General features: G+C 48.3%; 1 protein-coding gene across 5 annotated transcripts in view; it reads left to right on the top strand.

Annotated features, from left to right (window-relative positions):
* The window catches only part of LOC128843885 (uncharacterized), a 37,957-nt gene that overhangs the window by 1,778 nt on the left and 9,103 nt on the right, over positions 1-27,076 (top strand). For 2 of the 5 annotated variants that reach the window (XR_008446383.1, XR_008446381.1), the window contains exons 1-3: positions 18,046-19,941; positions 21,447-21,531; positions 21,819-21,866. Coding sequence is in view for 2 of the 5 variants with exons in the window: in XM_054041004.1 (XP_053896979.1) it covers positions 21,917-22,003; positions 25,246-25,300 (142 nt within the window). In the remaining 3 variants the exon portion in view is untranslated. The other 3 variants (XR_008446382.1, XM_054041005.1, XM_054041004.1) reach the window with 3 other exon arrangements.

Raw genomic sequence — 27,076 nt, forward strand, 5'->3', positions numbered from 1 at the left:
CGCCAAGGCTCTCACACACAGCTCTGCCCGGGTTAGGGTGACTAGATAGCAAGTGTGAAAAATCAAGGTGGGGTGGGGGGTAATAGATTCCTATATAAGACAAAGCCCTGAATATTGGGACTGTCCCTATAAAATCGGTACATCTGGTCACTTTAGCCCAGATGCCCGGCCCTAAAAATCCCAGGAATCACAGAGCTTCTCATGTCAGCACAACAGCTTCTCCTGCAGGCGCCAAAATCCCTTGACTCATAACCAACTTGCGACCTGGCAGCACCTACTGCTTTGCCCTGGCTGCTCAGAGGGGACTCCCCTTCCCTGCCCTCAGGCTGGCGGAGCTGCCATTCAATGCCCTCCATCTCTCACCCATCGCCATCCTCTGCATCCCCCTCAACCTTCCTTCTGCCCCATCTCTCCTTCAGCCCCTAAGTCTGCCTCCTTCTCTGCCTGGTGCCCTGCTCCCCCTCACTCTCCCCATTCCTTTCGCAGCATCTCTGCTGCTCCGCCTCGCAGTCCCTGTGTCCTGCCCTCGCTCCTGAGCAATAAAATGGCAGCTGTTTTGCTGGTAAGCGTGGCTTCAACCTTACTGAAAAAACAGCGGGAGGTGGCCGACAACTTTACTGAGGGCAGATAGACTGTAGGGAAATGGCAGCCATCTCACTAGTTCAGCTGCATTGACAGACCTGGGAGATGGTGGCCATTTTGAATAAGGGAAAAGGTCCCAACTGGCAGCTTTTCATCATGTTGTTGGGGTCCACTAGGCATAGCTACCAGGTAACTCGGGAAAGTGGAAGGCCACAAGTGCCGATGAAGCTCTTTTGCTCTGGGTCTGTGAACCACAGTGACTCCATCTTGAGAACTCTCACCTACTTCTATGCTAACTGCTTACATGCTCTGAAGTAGGCTGAAGCAGAAATGTATTGGTCAGCTTTTTAGCAGATGGCTGCAGTTTCACTCACACTAGCAGAAATAATAGAGATAAGGAGCGAGAGAAAGGAGGAGTAGTTAGTTTGCAGGCGTCTAACTCAAAGTCGTAAAAATTAAAAAAGTTTTCTCACAAGCTTATGTAGAGCTTATTGTAACAGTTGTCTGGAAGGGAGGGGTAAGGGGAAACAGCCAGACAAAGAAATGTATGCAAACAGTTTAAAGTATAAAAAGTAAAAGTTGTTTGTATTTGTTGCACTGGATTTGAGACATGCTGGTCTCCTAGTGCCATTTCAGAGCTCTGAAATAAACTTGGCTTGCTTTCTCCCCTCGGTGTCTTTATTGGTGCCAAGCACACCGGGCGACGGACCATTGTTGTCCCCTCGAGCCCTTTAGGGCGGGCAACAGTTTTGGCGTCCCTGGGTGGGCTCGAGGCTGAAATTTAGCCTTGCCCGGATCCCTCCTGGTGGCCGACGGATTACGACGACCGACGCCCAGAGCTCACCGGTGACTTCATCGGGGGCCTCGGCAGAGACGTGGTTTGCTCGACCCCGGAGGGCACAACGGTGCAACGCACACAGACAGTGGAGAAGCAGCTGCGGGCGACGGTGAGGAACCGGACCCTTGGATAAGGTAGGAACAGTCCAGTGGGGACTTATCTGTTGTGACCTGGGGACGCCCAGAGTCTACCTGTTGTGACCTGGGGACGCCCAGAGTCTCCCTTGGTATGGGGCAGGGACAGAGTACAGCCGGCAGGGTACAGTGTACACCTTTAGAATGCATTCTGGTGAACTGGAAAGTGTTTGGATCTGATCAGTTGATTAGAAGTAAATTGAAAAGGTTCTGTACAGTTGATTGGCCTCAGTACCAGCTAGAGTGCCAAGAAAAGTGGCCACCGGAAGGATCACTTAATTACAACACCATCCTTCAATTGCTCTTCTTCTGTCAGAAAACAGGTAAATGGAATGAACATCTCTATGCGTATACGTTTATGGTGTTAAGAAATAGGACTGATATTTTGCTCAAGTGCCATTTGACTCCGACAGGCTCAGTAGTGACGGCAGCTAAACCCCAGAACCCTCCCACTGTTGTAATGCCAGAATCGGTGTCCCCTTCGGCTCCTCCACCCCCACAGGCTTCAGAGAGTACCCCCCCCCCCCGTGGGATTGTATCCGTTGATTACTGAGAGTGTGGTAGCCCGTCCAGGAACACAGGAACGGCCAGCTCAGATAGTATCTGTCTACTCGCATGTACCTTCTAACCCTGTACATCTAGCTGCTTTTAAGGCAGAGGCAGGAGAATTCTCAACAAATCCAAGCAAGTTCATTTCTATCTTTGAAAAATGTCTAGCTAGCCATAAGCCTGACTGGAATAATTGTAATATACTTATAAGAACCCTGTTGTCTGAAGTAGAGCAGAATCAAGTCATAGCAAAAGCCAAGAAAAAAGCACAAAAAAAACATGATGAGAATAAAAAAGGCTAATGTGATCCAGGAATGTATAAACAGGGATGTAGTGAGTAGGAATAAGGAAATGATTTTACCTCTGCATACAGCATTAGTGAGACCGGTGCTGAAATACTGGAGTCCACAGTTCTGGGGTGCACATTTTAAAAAGTATGTTGAGAGAGTGCAGAAAGAAGATGCAAAAATTATTAGAGGGCTGGAGAAATTGCCCTGCAGTGAGATTCTTAAAGAGCCTAATCTGTTTAGTTTATCAAAAAGAAGATGAGGTGAGAGGTGACTTGATTGTGGCGTGTAAATATCTCCATAGCAAGGAAATAGTGGGTAGAAAGACACAGCAAGATCCAGTGGTTAGAAGCCAAAGCCAGACCAATTAAAAATTAGATATATGGCACTTGTGTTTAGCAGTGAGGGGATTAACCATTGGAACAAACTACCAGAGAAGTGGTGGATTGTCTATCCTTTGATGTCCTCAAATCAAGCCTGGCTGTCTTCCTGGAAGTTCTACTGTAGTGAAACACAAGTTATTGGGTTCCATACAGGGGTAACTGCCTGGTATTTAACGGACTATGATATGCAGATTTAGTGATCTAATGGTCCCATCTGGCCTTACACTCTATTAATCTATGAATTACCACAGTTCAGTTTGTCTCTGCAAGGTTTAATGTTAGTATTATAGCATTATACATGCTGTCTGGGAGCATTTTAGAGTCATTTGCTTTATTTATACATTCAGTAATTTTGATGCTGGGTCCTCTTAGTTTGGCTTGTAAAAGTCCTTTAGGAACTCATTGAGCCAAGAGTTTTATTATTGTCCAGGTCTTACATTGCACGTTGTTCAATTTCTTTTTGTGTCCTTTTAGACTCCAAGAAATAATAATAGCTTGTGTTGTAGTAATGTCTAGAGACCCCAGTAAGAGACAGGCCACCATTATTCAGGGTGGTGGGTGCATATGTAATGAAGACAAGCTCTGCCCCAGGTATCTTACAATCTTAGGCCTGGTCTACACTAGGCGTTTATGTCGAAGTTAGCGCCGTTACATCGAATTAACCCTGCACCCGTCCACACCGCAAAGGTATTTAGTTCGACATAGAGGTCTCTTTAATTCGACTTCTGTACTCCTCCCCGACGAGGGGAGTAGCGCTAAATTCGACATGGCCATGTCGAATTACGCTAGGTGTGGATGGAAATCGACGCTAATAGCTCCGGGAGCTATCCCACAGTGCACCACTCTGTTGACGCTCTGGACAGCAGTACGAGCTCGGATGCTCTGAACTGCCACACAGGAAAAGCCCCGGGAAAATTTGAATTTGAATTCCTTTTCCTGTCTGGCCAGTTTGAATCTCATTTCCTGTCTGGACATCGTGGCGAGCTCAGCAGCACTGGCAACGATGCAGAGCTCTCCAGCAGTGATGGCCGTGCAATCTCAGAATAGAAAGAGGGCCCCAGCATGGACTGATCGGGAAGTCTTGGATCTCATCGCTGTGTGGGGCGATGAGTCCGTGCTTTCCGAGCTGCGATCCAAAAGACGGAATGCAAAGATCTACGAGAAGATCTCTAAAGACATGGCAGAGAGAGGATACAGCCGGGATGTAACGCAGTGCCGCGTGAAAATCAAGGAGCTGAGACAAGGCTACCAGAAGACCAAAGAGGCAAACGGACGCTCCGGATCCCATCCCCAGACATCCCGTTTCTACGAGGCACTGCATTCCATCCTCGGTGCGGCCGCCACCACTACCCCACCAGTGACCGTGGACTCTGAGGATGGGATAGTGTCCACGGCTGGATCCTCGGACATGTTAGCGGACGGGGAAGATGAGGAAGGAGATGAGGAGGACGAGGCAGTCGACAGCGCTCACAACGCTGATTTCCCCGACAGCCAGGATCTCTTCATCACCCTTACAGAGATCCCCTACCAACCCTCCCCAGCCGTTACCCCGGACACAGAATCTGGGGAAGGATCAGCCAGTAAGTGTTGTAAAAATCTAAACATTTATTTGTAACAGAACAGGAATATTAACAATTTAAAAAATGGGTTTCTCATGATTAGTTTGATTAGCTTAACGGTTCAGTCATGGGCAGTGCAACTATTGAAAAAAAATCTAGCAATGTCCGGTTTTGCATGATTGTCCTGCCCAAGCCGCTCTACTGGTTAGTCACTGCTACAGCAGCTACAGTAAAATGCGGTCTATATGTCCGGGGATGGAGCAGAAATCCTCCTGTGACATCTCGAGGAAGCTCTCCTGGAGGTAATTGGAAATCCGCTGCATTAGGTTCTTGGGGAGAGCGGCCTTATTGGGTCCTCCGTAGTAGGACACGTTGCCACGCCACGAGACTATCAAGTACTCTGGAATCATTGCTCTGCACAGCATGGCGGCATACGGCCCTGGTCTTTGCAGGCTTTCCCGGAGCATTCTCTCTTTCTCGCTGTCAGAGATCCTCATGAGGGTGATGTCGCTCATGATGACCTGCTTTGAATGAGGTAGGGGAATGTTAGTGTTGGGACTGCTTTGCCGTTCCTTTACAGAACTGTAACCGCTGGTTTGCAGCCACGCGGTGGAGGCGGGAGAGGGGCAGCCGAAAGGGATCGTTCCCGGGGACAGCCGCGAGGGTGTGGGACAGGAGCAGACTTCCTGCTTGCCGAATTGCTGGCAGCAGGGACTGACATTGATTTCAATGTGAAATGAGGCCATTGCTAATATTAAAGTTTTAAGCTGCCACAAGTCTACGGCTTACCATGTCTGCCTGCAACAGAAATTCCGTTGTCCTGACACGGTTCTCAAATGTGCTGTGCAAGACCCCAGGCACTGAATGCGAAGGCCGAGAATTCGACCTTGTGCTGAGTGCGCATGTGAGAGGTGCTGTGCATGGTCTTGTTAACAGAGAAAGACTATGTTCTTTGTTCACAACTACATTTATCTTTCTGAGGAATTCACTCCCTTTTTCCCATTCCCACAGCCCCATCTGCGACTGTCTCACAACCTAGCCTGTCATCACACTCCCAGAGGCTAGCGCGGATTAGGCATAAGAAGAAGAGGACACGGGAGGACATGTTCTCGGAGCTTATAGCCTGCTCCAGAGCCCAGGCAGCACAGCAGACCCAGTGGCGGGAGAACTTGACCCGAATGCACCAAGCCAACATGGATCGGGAGGAGAGGTGGCGTCAGGAAGACCAGCAGGCGACTCAAACCCTGCTTGGACTAATGAGGGAGCAAACGGACACGCTCCGGCGCCTTGTGGATGTTCTGCAGGAACGGAGGCAGGAGGACAGAGCCCCGCTGCAGTCCATCTCTAACCGCCCTCCCCCGCCACCAAGTCCCATACTCCCCTCACCCAAAGTGCACAGAAGGAGAGGCGGCAGAGTCCCTGCTAACTCTCACTCCACCCCTGCAGAGAGCTCGAGCAGCAGAAGGCTCTCATTCCCCAAAATTTGACAAGTTCTTTCCTTCCCGCCTGACACAAGCCCCCGTCCAAGTTTCACTTTCCCAGTTCCATGTTTGGTTGATAATAAAAAATACGTTTCTGTTAACTACTGTTTCCATCATGTTCTTTTGCAGGAGGGGGGGATAGGGGGTTGGTAATTCGACAGGACAGTCACCTTTGGCAGGGTATATAGTCGGGGGCAGGCACAGCAGCAGGGCACATACATAGTGCAGTGATGCAGTGACTAGTTACCCTGGTTAGTCTGGGAGGTTGTTTTCATGTTATGTGGTGGGGGGTGGGTTGCTCTGTGACTTTGTGGCAGGGGAGGGCAGTTACAGATCTTAAGCGGCGGTCCTTAGGCAGGATCACAGAGCCACACAGCAGGGGATCTGTAACCGTCCTCCCCCTGCCACAAAGTCACATAGACCCCCCCATACACACAGTCCCTATCAGGAGGGGTGACAGGCTCCGTTGAAACAACCATCCCACCGCAGCGGAGCCTGTCAATCCTTGAGTTTAGAAGCTGCATTCGCGCCACTACAGTACACCCGCTCCGCACCACAGTCTGCGTCCCAGTTTTAAAAAATTCCCGCGAATACAGTATTAAAGAAAACGGTGTGCTTTAACAAAGTAGAACTATTTTTATTTTGAAATGTGTGTTGGAAGTGGGGTGAAGGGGGTATGTAACTGGATAGGATAGTCAACATTAACTGGGCAAAGAAATGGGGGCAGGTTTAGCTTCTCAATACACAAACTTTAAAGTCACAGGTTACCCTGCTCACTCAGGAACTTTGCTTTCAAAGCCTCCCGGATGCACAGCGCTTCCCGCTGGTCTCTTCTAATCGCCCGGCTGTCTGGCTGTGAGTAATCAGCAGCCAGGCTATTTTCCTCAACCTCCCACCCCGCCATAAAGGTCTCCCCCTTGCTCTCACAGAGATTGTGGAGCACACAGCAAGCTGCAATAACAATGGGGATATTGGTTTCGCTGAGATCACAGCGAGTCAGTAAGCTTCTCCATCTCCCCTTGAGACGGCCAAAAGCACACTCCACCACCATTCTGCACTTGCTCAGCCGGTAGTTGAAGAGTTCTTTTTCAGTGTCCAGGGCGCCAGTATAGGGCTTCATGAGCCAGGGCATTAGCGGGTAGGCTGGGTCCCCGAGGATGACTATAGGCATCTCCACATCCCCAAGAGTTATTTTGTGGTCCGGGAAGTAAATACCTTGCTGCAGCCGTCTAAACAGACCAGAGTTCCTGAAAACACGAGCGTCATGAACCTTGCCCGGCCATCCCACGTAGATGTTGGTAAAACATCCCCTGTGGTCCACCAGTGCTTGCAGCACCATGGAAAAGTAGCCCTTTCTGTTAATGTACTGGCTGGCCTGGTGTTCCGGTGCCAGGATAGGGATGTGAGTTCCATCTATGGCCCCACCGCAGTTTGGGAATCCCATCGCTGCGAAGCCATCTATGATCGCCTCCACGTTTCCCAGGGTCACTACCTTTGGCAGCAGTACATCAACGATTGCCTTGGCTACTTGCATCACAACAACCCCCACGGTAGATTTGCCCACCCCAAACTGGTTCGCGACTGACCGGTAGCTGTCTGGCGTTGCAAGCTTCCACAGGGCTATGGCCACTCGCTTCTGGACAGTCAGGGCTGCTCGCATCCGGGTGTCATTGCGCTTCAGGGCAGGGGACAGCAACTCACAAAGTTCCAGGAAAGTTCCCTTCCGCATGCGAAAGTTTCGCAGCCACTGGGATTCATCCCAGACCTGCAGCACTATGCGGTCCCACCACTCAGTGCTTGTTTCCCGTGCCCAGAATCTCCTTTCCACGGCATCAACATGACCCATTGCCACCGTGATGTTCTCGGCGCTGGGTCCCCTGCTTTCTGAGAGGTCTGTGCTACTCTCAGACTTCAGGCCATCACCGCGTTGACGTAGCCTCCTCGCCTGACTTTTCTGCATCTGCCTCAGGGAAAGGTGTATGATAAGTTGCGAGGCGTTGAGAGCGGCCACAACTGCAGTGATGGTTGCAGCAGGCTCCATGCTCGCAGTGCTGTGGCGTCCACGCTGTCACTGACTAGAAAAGTGCGCGAACTGATTTCCCGCCGGCGCTTTCAGGGAGGGAGGGCGGGAGTGATGGACGGATGACGACAGTTACCCAAAAGCACCCTGGACACCTTTTTTTTACCCAGAAGGCATTTGCGGCTCCACCCAGAATTCCAATGGGCAGCGGGGACTCCGGGAACTGTGGGATAGCTGACCACAGTGCACCACTTCCAATGTCGACGCTTTCCCCGTTAGTGTGGACTCACAAAGTCGAATTACTGTCCTTAGTGTGGACACACACGTTCGACTTTGCAATATCGATTCCAAAAATTCGATTTAAGTAAAATCGAACTACTCTCGTAGTGTAGACAAGGCCTTAGCATATAACAAGAGACAATAGATCAAGAGATAAGTGCTGTTTAAGACAACTAGGCTATTCGTCAGTACTGGTATTCTGCAAATACACGGGGCCTTATTCTTCTCTGATTTACATCAGTGTAACTCCTCTGAAACTGAGAGCAGATTCATGCTCACTGTCTTCATGGAAGCACTGGCCTCCATATAACTTAGAACCCATTTGAATCCATAAAATATCTAATCCATGGTACATAGAAAAATTGCAGGTGAACAAGCAACACCATAGGATAATCTGTTAGTGACAAAGATTTACTCTCTAGTACTGCCTGCTGGTTAACTTTGTCTCAGTGCTAATTTGGTGACCTTCTTTTCTCCTGCCTGTTTATTGAAAATAAATCCTGTGTTTTAGACTTGGAGCATTGATCTATGTCTAAGCAAAGATTAATTGCCACCTTATACACAAATTCATGCTCCATTCTCCATTTTAGGTATATGCACAGTAGGTGAGGGTCACTCATTGTGAACTAAGGGAAGACACCTGTTCATGTAATGGTTCTTTGAGTTGCTTATTCAGACAATCTCTCTCTGCATAAGTTACTGGCTTGCTTCACCCTGACTCTCCACTGTCATGCATCTTGTGTTGTCACTTACACCTGTGTAAAGTGCTACCAAATCAGAAGTCTCCACTTACATCAGTGGGACCATCTTACTTCCACTTTGGCTCACACAATCCCTCCCCTCCCCTCCCCTCCTCTCCTCCTGCCTACACTGCTCTCTACACAGGAGCTCATTAATTTCTTCCCAGAACACTTGATACATTTACGTGACCTTCCCCTACCACTCATCAGCTTGCCTTCCCTTTCCCCTCCTTCAACTCTCTCCTCCTCCTCCCTTGTCATAGACAGAAGTTTCTCATCTGCTTTCCTGCACTAGACCCTCCTCTTGTCTCAATGACTTCATCCCATCTCATCTCCTGATCTCCCATACCCACTCTCATCCCTTCTACTTTTCTCCGTAACCTCTCACTCTCTTCTGGCTCTCTCTTCTCACAATACAAGCATGCTTACTTAAGTCATGCCCATCTTAAAAATAACCAAACAAAATCCTCGACTCCACTTAGGGTTGCCAACCTTCCAGGACTGTCCTGGAGTCTCCAGGAATTAAAGATTAATCTTTAATGAAAGATTATGTCATGTGATGAAACCTCCAGGAATACAGTCAACCTTGATTGGCAACCCTAACTCCACTTGCCTCTCTAACTACTGCCCGTTCTCCCTTTCATCTCTAAGCTCATTGAATGCACTGTTTATAACCACTGTCTGGAGTCCTTTTCCTCCAGTTCTGTTCTAGGTCCTCTCCAATCTGGCTCTGCCCCCAGTGCTCCACTGACACCTCTTCCTAGTGGAAGCTCAGAACCAGCACTCCATCCTCATCCTCCTTGATATGCCAGCTGCCTTCAACACAGATGTCCATGCTTTCCTTCTTGAAATTTTGTCCTCCTGTGTCTTCCATGGCTTTGTCCTCTCCTTGTTCCTTCAGCATGTCCTTTGGAGGCTCTGTCTCATCCCCTCTCCAGCTTTCTATGTGGGTTCCACAGGGCTCAGTTGGTCCCTTTTTCTTCTCCCTCTGCATCTTATCTCTGGTTAATCTCATCTGCTACTTGTTAAATTTGCAGACAAACACCTTTGTACTTTTTCCCAGACTGCGCCTCACACTTGGGAAAAGCTTCCCTAAACGTCTGCAAAACTAACTCATTATCCTCCATCAAAACCCTCCTTAGAACTCTCCTTTACCCTGACACCTGCACAAAACTTGACAACAGGCTGCTGTTGTGCAGAGACCACATCTGATCATGTGTCTGACATGCATCTGACGAAGTGGGTATTCACCCACCGATGAAAGCTTATGCTCCAACACATCTGTTAGTCTTAAAGGTGCCACAGGACTCTCTGTTGCTATTCACATCTGATCATAGTGACTAAGATAGACCGACCCAAGTCACAAGGAACAATGGGCCAGTCTGTATCCAGCTGTTGTCTCTTGTCTTATGCCTTAGATTGTAAGCTCATTGGAGCAGGGACCAGCTTTTTGTTTTGTGTTTGTACAGCCCTTAGCATAATGGGGTCCTGGTCCATGATTAGGACTCGGAGGTGCTATGATAATACAAATAAATATATTAACATTAATTAATTACAATTAATAATTTGACAGGTAGAAATGAGTCCACAAGATGCAGGGCAGTGAAGAATTGGCCACATGGTTTTAATCAATCCCTTTAACCAAACTCCACCCTGATTTGAACAGTGGCATATTTGAGTTCCTCAACATGCAGGGGTAGTTAATAGGTGGACTGCTGGCCAAATCTGGACTACCAGATGCTTTTGAATGGACCCTGAAATCTTTTTATTTACTTACCATCTCTGGATCTTGACTATACCTTGAACAAGAAATTTGGACCTTGACAAAAAATAATTGACTACTCCTGCTCTACTGAGTCAGTGGCCCAGTTAATCCTTGATGAGCCTAAACTGAGCTTCTCAATTTGTCCTCTTTGCCTCTTGATATCAACAGTGTTAGATTTCCTACCTGGTCCTGGCTTTGACTGGTATTTTCTCCAGGAGCTGGGGGTCTCTTTTCAGAACCACATGGCTGGGCTGCATCAGTTTTCTAAAATGACTCTTGGATGAGTTTTGTGCAATAACAGACACCGCTGCGGAGTGGCTCTTTCCTGCCTGATCTTTACCCACATGCCGTTCAGCACTACCACAGCTAGATTCTCATCACTCACTCTCCGGCTACAATAGGCCTTTTGGGACCATCCAACAGCCTTAAACAGCAGCCTGCAGAGCAAACTGGCCACATTTCACTCCTTCCTTGCCACATGACCTCCAGTGCCGGGATGTGCTCAGAGAGGTGGCATGTTGGCAGGTAGCATTGGCCCACCTTTTAGTCCCAAAGGCTCTTACACCAGGGCTATTTCCCTGGGAGAAAATCTGGCTGGTTTCTGGCAATGTAAAGGGTCCGCAACACAGCCTGGGATCTGGGCTTGTTTCTGTGATCGGTAATACCCCTCCCTCCATTACCGGAAACAGACGCTTTGCTCTGCTTGGTGATGGGATGTTCTTAACATGAATATTTAAAACCACACACTAGCAGCCAGTTGGGCTGCGGCGTAAGGATCTAGTGGGTGAAGCGGCTTTATAATGCCCATGTGCTTTCCTTGTAAAATAATCGCACGGTAGCTCAGTCTCTGCCAATCAGATCTCAGCTTTCATCCATGCCAGTTGATAAAAACTGTCACTGATCAGGGCAGGAAATGGTTGCCTAGCAACGTCTCAGAACTGGCTTTTCCAAAGTAACCCTTCTGTGGGTATCACACACTCAGACCCCAGAAGTGATTCCTGGAATGACCTGATCCTAGCCAGAGCACTCCATGCACCATGAGCCTGTGCAGCAAAACCACCACAGGTGACTCATGTGGGCTGGAGAGGGGGGAATCAGCAAGGTCATGGACCTATTCAGGGGACGATCACAGTCGCTGTTGGCCAAAGCATCACTTGGTCTTTACACAATACCATAAGAAGGGGAGGAGTCACCAGGGTGTGGGGTTCCCAGCATGTGTGACAGAGGGAATGGGGTCACAAAGGGTAAGAAGACTAAAGAACATTCAGCCAGAGATTCAAGGACAAGGTCAAATGAGCACCAGGTTTCAGGTTAATGAAGCTGTTGGATGTGGCATTGAAGGGGACACGTGCAGAAGGTCCTGACTAAATAATAATGAACATCTGTTTACCTAAGCACATATACTGCATTCATGATTGTGGTACCTGAGCGAGATTTTAACCTTCAACTTATTGTCCGAACTTTCACTACTAGCTCCATTACAAGTGGGTAAGTGAGGGGGACCAGCAGGAACAGCTGTCAGGTGTACATGCTGGGAAGAGAAGCACAAGCCTCATCCGCAGTGGTAGCTGGAAGGAGAAAAATGTGGCACTGATCCCAGAGGGCTATTTGAAAACCCAGATGGAAAATCATTTACCCCTTGAAAGTCAAACCCAAGAATTCTGTGGGTAGGAGCCCAGGATCAACAATCCCCAAATGAAGAGAAGCAGGGTCCTGGTGCCCGCCCCCCCTTCCTGGGACATGTCCACCAGAAATAGAGGCATTTCCTCACTCCAGAATATGTGTGTGTTAAGCATGTGCCTAACTTGAACATTGACAGCAATAGTCATGTGCTTAAGAACCTTGCTAGATCAGGGCCATCATCTTCATTGCTATCCAACTTTGGGTTTGCCAGGCCTAGGATTCGGACCTGATTTTGGCTTTGGGAAACACCTCTATTTCTCTTGGCTATGTCACAAGGGTGGATGGGACATCTAGGCCCTGCTGCCCTTCATTGGATGCTGTTGGTCCTGGGCTCCTGCCCACAGGGTCTATGTGTGCTGCTTCTCACTTTGCAAAGGAGCTGAGACAGCTGTATAAAGGAAGGAAATGCACCACAGACATGACCCTCAGTGAAACAGAACGGTATCTGTCAGAGCCTCAGCCCACCCCAGCTCCTGGACAGAAATCCAGACTCTCAGGTGTTTACAGGAGATGGAAACACATTGATCAATGGGATGCATCACCTGTAACCAGGTCCACCAGATACTGACTGCATCACAAAGCTTGTCTGCACTACAAAAAGTGCAGCTGACCTGGTCCTGATCCTGGTTTGGCCTTGTCTCACTTGCAGCAAAGCCAGCGGCACCCATTGCTAACCCCAGACTGCTTTAGCCCATGTGGGAGAGGCCAGTGCTTTCAGAGCAGGAAAACCTGGATTCTCTCCCAGCTGTCACCGTGAAGTTCTTGGTGTCCGTGACTGCAGCATAGTATCAACCATAGCATCCCATTTTGCCACCAATTGCCTGCAGTGTGTTGAAGGGTGATGCTTGGTTTCTGTGAGGTGCCTGCTATTGGACTAACCAGGATGACTTGCCCTGTTTCATAGCAATTTCTCTTTTTTTGCCCTTCGGACACTGGTGCCAAAAACTAACCATGCATATTACTACTATTACACAAGTTTCACGTCTCCTCTTTTAACAGGGAAAAAAGCAAAGGAGATCGTTGCGAGAGTGTTCAACCCCCCCAGGTAAAGTCCTCAACCTGCCTGCCACAACCCTGAGACTCAAAAATGTCCCTCTCTGCATAGCTCTTCCCATTGTCATGGTGAGCAATAAACAGCCCCCTTGTTGGCCAGCTAAACAGTGAGGCCAAGGCCTGACTGGGCCATGGAGACCGAATCATAGAATCATAGAAGATTAGGGTTGGAAGAAACCTCAGGAGGTCATCTAGTCCACCCCCCTGCTCAAAGCAGGACCAACCCCAACTAAATCATCCCAGCCAGGGCTTTGTCAAGCCGGGCCTTAAAAACCTTTAAGGATGGAGATTCCACCGCCTCCCTAGGTAACCCATTCCAGTGCTTCACCACCCTCCTAGTGAAATAGTGTTTCCTAATATCCAACCTAGACCTCCCCCACTGCAACTTGAGACCATTGCTCCTTGTTCTGTCATCTGCCACCACTGAGAACAGCCCAGCTCCATCCTCTTTGGAACCCCCCTTCAGGTAGTTGAAGGCTGCTATCAAATCCCCCCTCATTCTTCTCTTCTGCAGACTAAACAAGCCCAGTTCTCTCAGCCTTTCCTCGTAAGTCATGTGCCCCAGCCCCCTGATCATTTTCGTTGCTCTCCGCTGGATTGTCTCCAATTTGTCCATATCCTTTCTGTAGTGGGGGGCCCAAAACTGGACGCAATACTCCAGATGTGACCTCACAAGTGCTGAATAGAGGGGAATAATCACTTCCCTCGATCTGCTGGCAGTGCTCCTACTAATGCAGCCCAATATGCCGTTAGCCTTCTTAGCAACAAGGGCACACTGTTGACTCATATCCAGCTTCTCGGCCACTGTAATCCCCAGGTCCTTTTCTGCAGAACTGCCGCTTAGCCAGTCGGTCCCCAGCTTGTAGCAGTGCATGGGATTCTTCCATCCTAAGTGCAGGACTCTGAAGTGACCCCTCCCCTCTTGGAGGGGATCTTTCCAGTCAGGATTGAAGCCCGTTGGTGGGGCAGCATTGAGGAAACTTGCACAGTGCAGCTGTCCTTGTTCTGTGGCTAAACAGAGGGTTTCCTCTGCAGGGTGTCAACCCAGCAACTGTCAGCTTACATCACATTTTTCAAATTGATAAAATAAAACTAAGAGGCTATTTTTTGTGAATTCTTCCTGTGGTGCTTATCAGGGCCCTGTGTTTGTTCAGGATGCACAGGAGACAGGTGTGGCAGGTGAGTAAAACCATTTTCCCTTCTAATCTTTCCTATTACAGCTCTGTCGCAGGGTGACTGGCCCCTTTAAGAGGGAGTGGGGTCCAGTGCACATGTGACTGGTCATCTTTCCACCCACTAGCGCTTAAGAGAAGGCTGTTGGGCTGTATAAAGAGGGAGACCTAAAGGTGTGAGAGGCAGAATGGGGCAGAGGAGAGCTCCCTGAGAACGGGAGAGGCAGAGGGAGCAGCAGAGAGTTGCCTGAGGGAAAGAGCTGAAGGAGGTAGTGACTGTGAGCTGTCGTTGCTGTGTGCTGAGGAAGGCTGCAGGGAGGACTGGCTAGAGCTGGGGAACCCTGCTGAATTGCAGATAGGTTTGTGCAGTGGTCCCTGGGGAATGAGGGGAAGAACTGCTGGTTCTTCCTGATCAGTGTAAGCTCGGCCCAGAAGCCAGGGGTTGTTTCTGGAGGGAGGTTCCCCTGAGCAGAGGTAGGGTGAGAAGGTGTGGAGAGAGTTGACTTAGGTAGGGTTACCATTCGTCCGGATTTACCCGGACATGTCCTCCTTTTTGTGCTAAAAATAGCGTCCGGGGGGAATTTGTAAAGCACTCAAAATGTCCGGGATTTCCCCCCTCCCCCGGCAGAGCAGAGCGAGCGGCTGGGAGGGCTGCAGGAAAGTCACGGGCTGGACTCCGGAGCAGCTGTAGAGGAGCTCCGCCCTGCATTCTGAGCCGGCAGCTCTCCCCTGCAGCCCGGCTCCGGCAGCACTGTGCAGGGCCAGGGACCGGGTTTTGTGTTGCGCTGCGCTGGGGAGCGCAGCCACGTGTCCGGCTCGCACAGAGCCCAACACCCTGTTCTGAGCAGCAGGGTAAGGGGGCCAGGGGGCAAGAGAAGGGGCAGGGAGGTTCTGGAGGGGGCAGTCAAGAAACGGGGGTGGGTCGGGAGTTCATGGGGGGGCTTTTTGGGGGGAGTGGAGAAAGTTTTGGGCAGTCAGGGTACGGGTAGGGTCCTGGGGGGCAGTTGGGGGGGGTCTTAGGAGGGGTTAGGGGACAATGCACAGGGAGTCTTAGGTAGGGGGTGGGGTTCTGGAGGGCAGTTAGGAGCAGGGGTCCCAGGAGGGGGCAGTCAGGGGACAAGGAGCGGGGGGGGGGGGGTTGGGAGTTCTGGGGGGGAGCTGTCAGGGGGCAGGAGTGGGGAGAGGGATCGGAGCAGTCAGGGGACAGGGAGCAGAGGGGTTTAGATGGGTTGGGAGTTCGGGCGGGGGCTGTCAGGGGGTGGGGAGTGGTTGGATGGGGCGTGGGAGTCCCAGGGGTCTGTCTGGGGGTGGGGGTGTGGATAAGGGTTGGGGCAGTCAGGGGACAAGAGGCAGGGAGGCTTAGATAGGGGGTGAAGTCCTGGGGGGCAGTTAGGGGCAGGGGTCCCAGGAGGGGGCAGTCAGGGGACAAGGAACGGGGGGAGGGTTGGGGGTTCTGGGGGGGCGGGAAGTGGGAGGGGCAGGGGCGGGGCTCCTCCCGTCCTCTTTTTTGCTTGCTGAAATATGGTAACCCTAACTTAGGGCAGCAGGAGAAGACTCAGGATCTCTCAGGTGGATGGGCCTGGAGAGGGGGGCCCTGGAACAGGGGCTAAAGAAATGATGACTGAGGGGTGCATGACTCTTGGGTGGGTGACTTGGGAATCGCGACCTTGGAATGGGATTGACAAGCTGATGTGTTGTAACCTTGTTTCACTTTGGGGAGGAACTGTTTCATCCTGAGGGATCTGAGGACTGTGGCACTGTATATGATTTAAAAAGTTTCAATTTGCCGCTGAGAGAGAATATTCCTTTGCACGGGCAGGTAAAGTGAAAACTGAGGGAGGTTGTCTCTCTGCTGCTGAGGTTAGCCAAGTGAGTGTGCCTGTGATGGGCGTTTTCTGGGGAGAGACCTCTTTAAGAGGTGGTGTGCTTTACCATCTCAGAACAAGTCTTGGGGAACTTACTTGGCTGAGTATTTGTTTAGGCCCGGGGCCAGCTCCCATTGAAATAAAGGGGAATTTGTCACTGACCTCAATGGGTGCAGCACTGGGCCTTAGTCATTTAGAAGGGATCATGTTTTGGGGCCCAGCCCGTTAGACACAATCAGAGGCAGTGCAGATGGAAAGATCAGTTATATTGGACTCATCTGTGCCCTCCAGGGATCTCTTCAGTGTCATAAGAGAACATAAGAACGGCCATACGGGGTCAGACCAAAGATCCATCTAGCCCAGTATCCTGTCTTCTGTTTTGACAGTGGCCAATGCCAGATGCCCCAGAGGTAATGAACAGAGCAGGTAATCATCAAGTGATCCATTCCCTGTGGCCCTTTCCCAGCTTCTGGCAAACAGTTACGACTCCCTCAGTCTCATCTGCCCTTGCAGAATGGCAGCAATCCTCCGAGTGTACGAACACTCACTTGTCAGTTTCAGATGTTGGCTAAGATCTGAAAGTGCAGGTCTCCAAAGAACTCCTAATGCTGCTAGAATGTTAACTACAATAAATGAATTTGTGCCCTTACACAACTCTTTGGTCTTGAAGAGTATTTCTTTCCTTTTAAGGTACTAACTGGTGCAGCGGTTGGAAGCATCATGGAACTAGCAATGGGCTCGGGAGCCTTTTATCACTGGGTTGCCAATTCAAATCCAGCCCAGGCTGGTAGTGACTGGACGTCGTTACCATCTCATAGCTGCTTTGGTGGCCTGTGTGAAATGAGTTGTGTGGGGTCTCAGAGTAAGATGATCGGAATTACTGTGGGTGCAGAGCTCTGTAACCCAATATAAGCAAGATTTTATCTTGCCTTTATCTGCACCACAGTCTCGAACAGACTGTCTGATACTGGACTATTACCCGTGTGATCAGCACCACTCTCCCTGCCCCAGGCTTCATACAGCCCCTCTGGGAGGCTGGGGCTATGCAGTTATGGAGGACAGGTTCGGGGCTGCATTGTGGGGCTGCCCATAATTTTCTTCTGTGATGGGTTGCCCCCCACTCTGGGATGCCACCTGATGTAGTGGGGTACCACTGAGCCCACCTGTTCCACCAGTCCGGGCTCCCTTATACTGCCCTGCTGAGCCAGGCCCTCAAGCCTCCTCCAGCACACACCCAGGTAGGGCCACACCCAGCTGCAGAGAGACACAGACACTGAGATCAGCTCTGCCTGGGAAGACTCAGCTAGGGAATTGCCCAGCACTCAAGTGCATACCCCCTCTGGAGAGTAAACCCAAAATTGTATCATCTTGCACTGCACAGAGAACTGTACAATGTAAGCTCATTGAAATTTGCCTCCTTCCTCAATGTGGAGGAAGATCTGCACAGCTTTTTGCCCCCCAGTTATGAATTCCACCAACTGGTTTTAGAGAACACAAAAACAAGTTCATTAACTACAAAAGATAGATTTTAAGTGATTATAAGGGCTAGCAAACAGATCAAAGCAGATTACTGAACAAATAAAACAAACACACAAACTAAGCTTAATGCACTAAAGAAACTGGTTACTGCTTCCGTCAACGTGCAAAGGCTGAAATTGTGGAAAAGCAGCATCACTTACCCCGTAACCTCAGCCATGCTGAACACAACTCCATCTACAGCCTCAGGAACAACTCTGAGATCATAATAAAAAAGGCTGACAAAGGAGGTGCTGTCGTCATCATGAATAAATTGGAATATGACCAAGAGGCTGCTAGACAGCTCTCTAACACCACATTCTACAGGCCATTATCCTCTGATCCCACTGAGGATTACCTAAAGAAACTACAGCATCTGCTAAAAAAACTCCCTGACAAAGCACAGGAACAAATCTGTACAGACACATGCCTAGAATCCCAACCAGGGGTATTCTGTTTGCCAACCAAGATCCATAAACCTGGAAATCCTGGACACCCCATCATCTCAGGCACTGGCACCCTAACTTCAGGATTGTCTGGTTATGTGGACTCTCTCCTCAGGCCCCACGCTACCAGCACTCCCAGCTATCTTTGAGACACCACTGACTTCCTGAGGAAACTACAATCCATCGGTGATCTTCCAGAAAACACCATCCTAGCCACTATGGATGTAGAAGCCCCCTACACCAATATTCCACACAAAGATTGACTACAAGCTATCAGGAACAATATCCCCAATAATGTCACAGCTAACCTGGTGGCTGAACTTTGTGACTTTGTCCTCACCCACAACTATTTCACTTTTGGGGACAATAAATACCTTCAAGTCAGCGGCACTGCTATGGGTACCCGCATGGCCCCACAGTATGCCAACATTTTTATGGCTGACTTAGAACAACGCTTCCTTAGCTCTCGTCCCCTAACAGTCCTACTCTACTTGCACTACATTGATGACATCTTCATCATCTGGACCCATGGAAAAGAAGCCTTTGAGGAATTCCACCATGATTTCAATAATTTCCATCCCACCATCAACCTCAGCCTAGATCAATCCACACAAGCGGTCCATTTCCTGGACACTACTGTGCTAATAAGCGATGGTCACATAAATACCACCCTATACTGGAAACCTTCTGACCGCTATACTTACCTACATGCCTCCAGCTTCCACCCAGAACACACCACACAATCCATTGTCTACAGCCAAGCTCTAAGATACAACCTCATTTGCTCCAATCCCTCAGACAGAGACAAGCACCTACAAGTTCTCTATCAAGCATTCTTAAAACTACAATACCCACCTGCTGAAGTGAAAAAACAGATTGACAGAGCCAGACGAGTACCCAGAAGTCACCTCCTACAAGACAGGCCCAACAAAGAAAATAACAGAACACCACTAGCTGTCACCTTCAGCCCCCAACTAAAACCTCTCCAGCGCATCATCAAAGATCTACAACCTATCCTGAAAGATGATCCCTCACTCTCACAGATCTTGGGAGACAGACCTGTCCTCGCTTACAGACAACCCCCCAACCTGAAACACATACTCACCAGCAACCACACATCACTGAACAAAAACACTGACCCAGGAACCTATCCTTGCAACAAAGCCCGATGCCAACTCTGTCCACATATCTATTCAAGTGACATTATCATAGGACCTAATCACATCAGCCATACCATCAGGGGCTCATTCACCTGCACATCTACCAATGTGATATATGCCATCATGTGCCAGCAATGCCCCTCTGCCATGTACATTGGCCAAACCGGACAGTCTCTATGCAAAAGAATTAATGGACACAAATCTGACATCAGGAATCATAATACTCAAAAACCAATGAGAGAACACTTTAACCTGTCTAGTCATTCAATGACAGACCTGCGGGTGGCTAGTTTACAACAGAAAAGCTTCAAAAACAGACTCCAACGAGAGACTGCTGAGCTGGAATTGATATGCAAACTAGATACAATCAACTTAGGCTTGAATAAGGACTGGGAATGGCTGAGCCATTACAAACATTGAATCTCCCCTTGTAAGTATTCTCACACTTCTTATCAAACTGTCTGTACTGGGCTATCTTGGTTATCACTTCAAAAGTTTTTTTCTCTTACTTAATTGGCCTCTCAGAGTTGTAAGACAACTCCCACCTGTTCATGCTCTCTGTATGTGTGTATATATATCTCTTCCATTCTATATGCATCCGAAGAAGTGGGCTGTAGCCCACGAAAGCTTATGCTCTAATAAATTTGTTAGTCTCTAAGGTGCCACAAGTACCCCTGTTCTTTTTGCGGATACAGACTAACATGGCTGCTACTCTGAAACCTGTGGTTACAAGTAGTAATTTCTCACCCTAAATGTTGTTTTAGGCATTTTTTTCACAGGCCAGACATCTTTTCCAGCCCTTTGTTTCCCAGTGTGGTTCCCTCCCCCACCCACCCCCCATGGAAAAATACTGGTATTCTATCATGGAATCCAGTACCAGGTGACTTAATCACATGACCCTGCAGTGTCAAAGCAGCCATGAGTCAAAGGTTTTTATAGCATCCCAGGAAGCTTCTCAGGAAGGTGCGAGATTAGCATCTTCAAAGTCCTATTGTTCTCCCTAATGGCCCATCCAAACTGATTGCATTCTGTCTGGTGGGCATTTCCCAGGTGCAAATGCTTTTGTAATTGATACATTCTCAATATTCCTAACTTCAGATACAGAAATGATACATGCCTACAAATAGGATATTCATATTCAGCAAATCATAACCTTTGCAATGATATCTCACAAGACCCATCTTGCATAAAACACATATTAGTTATGCCATATTCATATCATAACATTTCTATGAAGAATATGGGGTGTAACATCACACCCTCCCCACCCCCAAGCCTCATGGAAAACCTAGCAGAAGGTTAATATGACCTGAGGCTCCATGACTTCTTATATAGCCCAATGCTGGGGAAATCCTGCTTTAAAGAGGCTCTCAGGGGGAACCACATATGGGGAAGCCCTGGTGGCTGGTCAGGGAGAGCTGCTGGGGACCCTGGCATTCTGCAGATGCTCCAGGAACTGCTGAGATCTTAAGGGACCCTGGGCTTTGGAGGCTGAACTGCTGGAAACCCTGCTTCTCCACCCCGATGGGATGATTCTCCACAAGGGGGGGCCATTGCAGTGCAATTGCAGGGATTTCTGCCCCTCACCTCCTGGTATTTCCCCAGGTCTTTGTTATAAGAAGTGCCAGCTTCTAGAAATGGTAGTGGATCTGGAAGTCACAGGTCAGGCCCCTTTAGTCCCTTCCCACAAATACTTTCAGTAAATTTTCCAGGAGATCCCCTGATGCAAGGTGAGATTCCCTAGTGAAACAGGATTAGAGTCACCAGAGAGATGTTAACCGCTGCTGCTCTGGGATCAAGTGGGAGTTCTTATGGAAGTTCTGCTGGGACTGTACCTCTCCGATCACCTGGGGGAAGCAAGATGATCTATGTGATCATGGCTGATTTCACAGTTATATTTTCTTATATTTGGATGAATTTGTGTTTGTTTCTTAGACACCGAGGCAGCGTGAGGCTGACAAGCTGCAATGGGAACTTCAAGAGGAGAGCAGGAGGAGAGAGAACCTGCGCAGAATAGCTGGTATACAAATAAAGCAAATTAATATTTACTGCAATGATCATTATAGTTAAAGGCATTTAAAATCAGTGCTCAGTGCTCAATCCCACCCAGTCACTGGAGATGCAAAATCCAGGCTGTCCCCACAAGCTCAGAAGAGTAGAGAACTAGGATGTAAGTAGGGAATGCTGAAAAGAAATGAGGAATGGAGCACTTCCAAAAACGCCTCCCAACCCCAGTGCAATTGTCTCTTGTGATGACACTGCATAGTAATGCCTGCTCTTAACCATTGTATCTGCTCTCCATTTCAGATGCTACGGAGAAGAGAAGTTGGAGAAACTGCCCCCTTCATCCAGGAGGTAATAAATAATGTAAATTTCTTGCTCAGCAAGGCGCTTCTCTCCTTAGGATGAACTCAAATGGGATCACCCAATCCCTTTTCCACACTCGCAGCAAGCATTCACTGGACAGCAGGCTCCACTCCACTAAGGCGGAGGTCAGAGTTCAGAGCTGTGCAAAGCAAGCCCCTTTGCCTGCAGCCAGGGGTGACTGAACTATATTAGTTCACCCCTTATATTCGTGATTCCTTTAAATGTTGCACTGTTGTGTAGCTGACTTGTTAGCATGTTTAATTCTGGGCTGGAAACGTCCACCCCAGTAGCTGGGCTCACATGCAGTGTGGGCACTGCAGGGCAGTATTAGGGGTTTCCCAGGTCCTTGGAGTGCCCCAGCCCCAGAAGCTTCCCAATATGAGAGAGGAGCAGACCTCACCCCCTCCCACTAAGGAGAGAAGCTGCTTACCCTGTTCACTGCCCTCATAGTGGTCAGAGATAGTATCACTTTCACACACATAGCGAGTGCTCTGCTAACCATCATCTGCTCCTGGAGCAGGTTCATAATGGGTGCCCCTCCTCTGGGGTCCGCATCCTTTGCCTCTTGTCAAGGGCTGCGGGCTATGCCGCACACAGCTGCAGAGTGAAACTTACAAAAGTCAAATAAATTTCATTCTGTAGTCATGGAATCATAGAAGCTGAAAGTGGAACTGATCTGTCACATTACCTATCCCATCCCCGTGGTTAGTGCTCTGCTATAGACTGAGGGGGAGAGAACAGCAAGTGCATGGGGACAGGTGCTGAAGGACCGGCCATATGGGAAATAAAAAGAGTAGGCGAGAGGTTTCCTCATGCAGGACAATCCTGCTGAGAGCAGGAATGTCGGAAGATATGCAGCCTTGCAGGAGACAAAAAGAAGAACAGGAGTACTTGTGGCACCTTAGAGACTAACAAATTTGTTAGAGCATAAGCTTTCGTGGACTACAGCCCACTTCTTCGGATGCATATAGAATGGAACATATATTGAGGAGATATATATACACACACATACAGAGAGCATAAACAGGTGGGAGTTGTCTTACCAACTCTGAGAGGCCAATTAATTAAGAGAAAAAAAACTTTTGAAGTGATAATCAAGCTAGCCCAGTACAGACAGTTAAGAAGTGTGAGAATACTTACAAGGGGAGATAGATTCAATGTTTGTAATGGCTCAGCCATTCCCAGTCCTTATGTCCTTGCAGGAGACAGTGCATGTGAGAGCAGACTATACAGAGATATGAGTAATCTAGAGTCTCTCCTGCATCCCTACCTTAAAAAAACCTAATTCCTCCATCCACAAGCCAAAAGCTGCATGACAAATATTCCCTCCTTCACTTGCACCTCAGAGCCAGAAGTCATGTCTGTGATACTTAAAGCACAGGTGGCATATTCTCATGTGTGCTGCTTTCTCCTAGGACTCAGCAATTCAGCTGGCAGTCACTTGTGAGTATGACACTCTTGCAATCACACATCTCCCACAGGAGAACTTCTTTCCCATTTTAAGGCACACACAAATGCCATTTTCCCTCTTTTAAACTAGAAGCAAGTAATACCAGCATTTGTCTAGTAATTAGTAGAGAAGTTGTTGTGAGATAGAAGCCCTGTCTTTAAAATAGTTTCCAGAAGTGGTTCCAGAGCAGAGATGGAAGTTGGAGACCCATCCTCCTTAAGGTGAATCCAAAGAGATAGTTACTCCTTACCGCTTTTTGCTTGCGCCCATGTTCTAAGGAAACAGAAATGTCCTTTGCAGATCTCTGCTGACTCTGTATCTTGTGTCCTGGGAGATAATGCTCCTATCTAACTAAGGGCACATCTATACTACAAAATTAAGTCGACCTAACTTATGTTAGCATACAGCCGCTGCAGTAATTACATAGCTTGTGTGTGTCTACACTTTGCTCCTTGTGTCAGCAGTGCACATCCTCACCAGGAACACTTGTACAGATTGTACTGTCAGTGTGTGGTACATCTTCTGAAAGCCAGTAACAGCCTCGATGTAAGCAACGCAGTGTCTACACTGACACTGCATCAGCCTAACTACAGCAACGTTGACTCTCGTGGAGGTGGAGTTATTAAGTCAGTGTAGCAAGGCAGTTACAGCAGCGGGAGTGAAATTTTTGTGTAGACACTTACAAAGGCTGATGTGCGCTGCCTTGCATTGACCTAACTCTGTAGTATAGACCAGGCCCAAGGCTTGGGTGGCACTACCAACTTATGTCGGTCTAACTACATAAATCCACACCTCTGTGCAATGTAGTTATACTGACTTAACCCCTGGGGCTTCTCCCATTGACATAGCTACTGCCTCTCGGGGAACTGGAGTACCTATGGCGACAGGAGCATCTTCACTAAGTGCTACAGCGGTGCACCTGCATTAGTTGATAGAAGATAGTACAAAACTTAGCCCTGGTCTACACTGGGAGGTGGGGGTTGACCTAAGATACGCAACTTCAACTACGCGAATAGCGTAGCTGAAGTTGGCATATCTTAGGTCGACTTACCTGGCCGTGAGGACGACGGCAAGTTGACCGCTGCTGCTTCCCTGTCAACTCCGCTTCCGCCTCTTGTGAGCTGGAGTTCCGGAGTCGATGGAGCGTGCATTCAGGGATCAATTTATCTGCGTCTAGATGAGACGCGATAAATCGATCCCCAATAGATCAATCTCTACCCGCCGATCCAGTGGGTAGTGAAGACTTGCCCTTAGAATGTGCCTTGCAGATTCCCAGCTGGCTTTGTTCAATCTGATCTTGGGTGATGACACTCCAAGGGGAATGGGGCTGTCCCTTGCAAATCCCCAGCTGGGTCTGTATATCTCTGATCACCTAGTTCCTGGGTGGTGACACTCAAAGAGCAATGCCCTGTGCTGATCCTCACTGAGTTTGTGTATCTCTGAATCCCTTGTTCCCTGGAAAGTGACACAGCTAAATGGCTTTGTGCTAATCCCTCAATCCCAAGTAATGTCACAGTTCTTGTTTCCTCTATTCCTCTTTCAGAAGGAGAGGCAGCAGTGGGTGTTGCAGGAGGTTAGTAGGAGGAGGGAAGAGCAGTGTAGAATAGCTGGTATGATGTGTGTGTGTGTTCACATGTGTGTTCTTAAGAAAAAAGTGGATGGAAGCTTATTAAAATGATTGTCATAATGAAAGGGGTCTGCCTGACCTCGCAGTACCATCCTCTCCTAACAAAGCAACTCCCAGTGATGCACTGCAGCATTGGGGGGAGAGAGGGGGCGTGTTAGTATGAAAGCAGGGAAATCGGTACGAGGAGCCCGGATGTAAAACCTACTTAGAAATACTCCCATCCCACTACCCCAATCTCCTGTGATGAGAGTATAACCTAACTCCTCCATTTGATCTTCTCTCCATTTCAGATGCTAATCAGGAAGGGAAATGGGTCAGAGGGGAGGAGCTACCTGACTTTGATGAGTAAGGTTATTTCCTATTAACTGACATGCTCTAGCCTCTTTAAAGTATCTTTGCTTATGAAATCAGGTGTTATACTTGTAATGTCAGATTCCTCCTCCTGACCAGGACTCTGGAACGACCAAAGAAAAGTTCCCTCTCTGACCCTTCTAAGCCTTCCTAGGTTTTACGTGGAGCTTGGTGCATGCTAGGTGTCAGGGACTGGACTTTAGGAGTTTGATGGGTGGATCTCCACATTGGATAGCTATATCAGTGAAGCTCCTAGTTATGTACCTTAATATGAAATCTCAGTGTAAGGAGATCCCAATAAGAGGGGACTCCGTCATACCCAATCCCTTTCCCTGCCCCACAGTAAATGATCCAAACTCCACTGAAGTCAGTGGGAGTCTCTCCATTGACTTCAATGTCATTCTTTGGGAGGTGCCTGACTCCGCTTTCATTTTCACTAGTGTAAATCTAAAGCAATGGAGTTACTCTGATTTACATCAATATATAACTGAGCAGAATCTGGTCATTGTAGTTCCGAAGGGAAAACTTCAGATCATGTTAAGTTAGTTAATATTGTTGCCCCTTTAGTTAGCCAATGTTTGAGGCCTTGCAGGGCTGTTCCCATTAGGAGGAGAAATGGATGATATAAGTCAGGTCTATTCTTTGGTGTAATCCTGTTTATAAGAACTGTCCCCAAAGTCCTGTTTCCCTGAACACAGTAGGAACAGACAACAGCACGCTGTTTCTTTGCTCTGATCCCCAAGTCTGCGGCTCTAATAAGCTCTCTGCTCACGCAGCTTCCTATAAGGATCATCTTCCCCACTCCTCCTCCTTAGTAAAGGACAGAATTGTCAGACAGAGATGAACACAATTTGTTGGGGGAAGAGTCAACATGGCTTTTGTAAAGAGAAATCATGCCTCACCAATTTACTAGAATTCTTTGAGGGGGTCAACAAGCATGTGGACCAGGGTGATCCAGTGGATATAGTGTACTTGGACATTCAGACAGCCTTTGACAAGACCCCTCACCAAGGGCTCTTAAGCAAAGTAAGCTGTCATGGGATAAGAGGGAAGGTCCTCTCACAGATCAGTAGCCGGTTAAAAGACAAAAGGGTAGGAATAAATGGCCAGTTTTCAGACTGGAGAGAGGTAAATAGTGGTATGCCCTATGTCAATATGTTCAACATATTCATGATGTCTTGAAAAAGGGTTAAACAGTGAGGTGGCAAAAAATTTGCAGATGGTATAAAATGACTCAAGGTAGTTAAGTCCAAAGCAGACTGTGAAGAGTTACAAAGGGAATCTCAAAAGTGGGTGACTGGGCAACAAAATGCCAGATGAAATTCAGTGTTGATAAATGCAAAGTAATGTACATTGGAAAACATAATCCCAACTCAACATACAAAATGATGGGGTTTAAATTAGCTATTACCACTCAAGAAAGATCTTGGAGTCACTGTGGATAGTTTTCTGAAAACATCCACTCAATATGCAGTGGCAGTCAAAAAAGGGACCAGAATGTTAGGAACAATTAGGAAAGGGATAGATAATGAGACAGAAAATATCATAGTGCCACTATATAAACCCATAGTACTCCCACACCTTGAATACTATGTGCAGTTCTAGTCATCCCATCTCAAAAATACATTAATTGGAAAAGGTACAGAGAAGAGCAACAAAACGGTTAAGGGTATGAAACAGCTTCTATGTGAGGAGAGATTAAAAAGACGAACTTTTCAGCTTGGAAAAGAGATGACTAAGGGGGGGATATGATAGAGGTCTATAAAATCA

Source organism: Malaclemys terrapin, chromosome 10 (genome assembly GCF_027887155.1).
Source record: "Malaclemys terrapin pileata isolate rMalTer1 chromosome 10, rMalTer1.hap1, whole genome shotgun sequence".
NCBI classification, from domain to species: domain Eukaryota; kingdom Metazoa; phylum Chordata; order Testudines; family Emydidae; genus Malaclemys; species Malaclemys terrapin.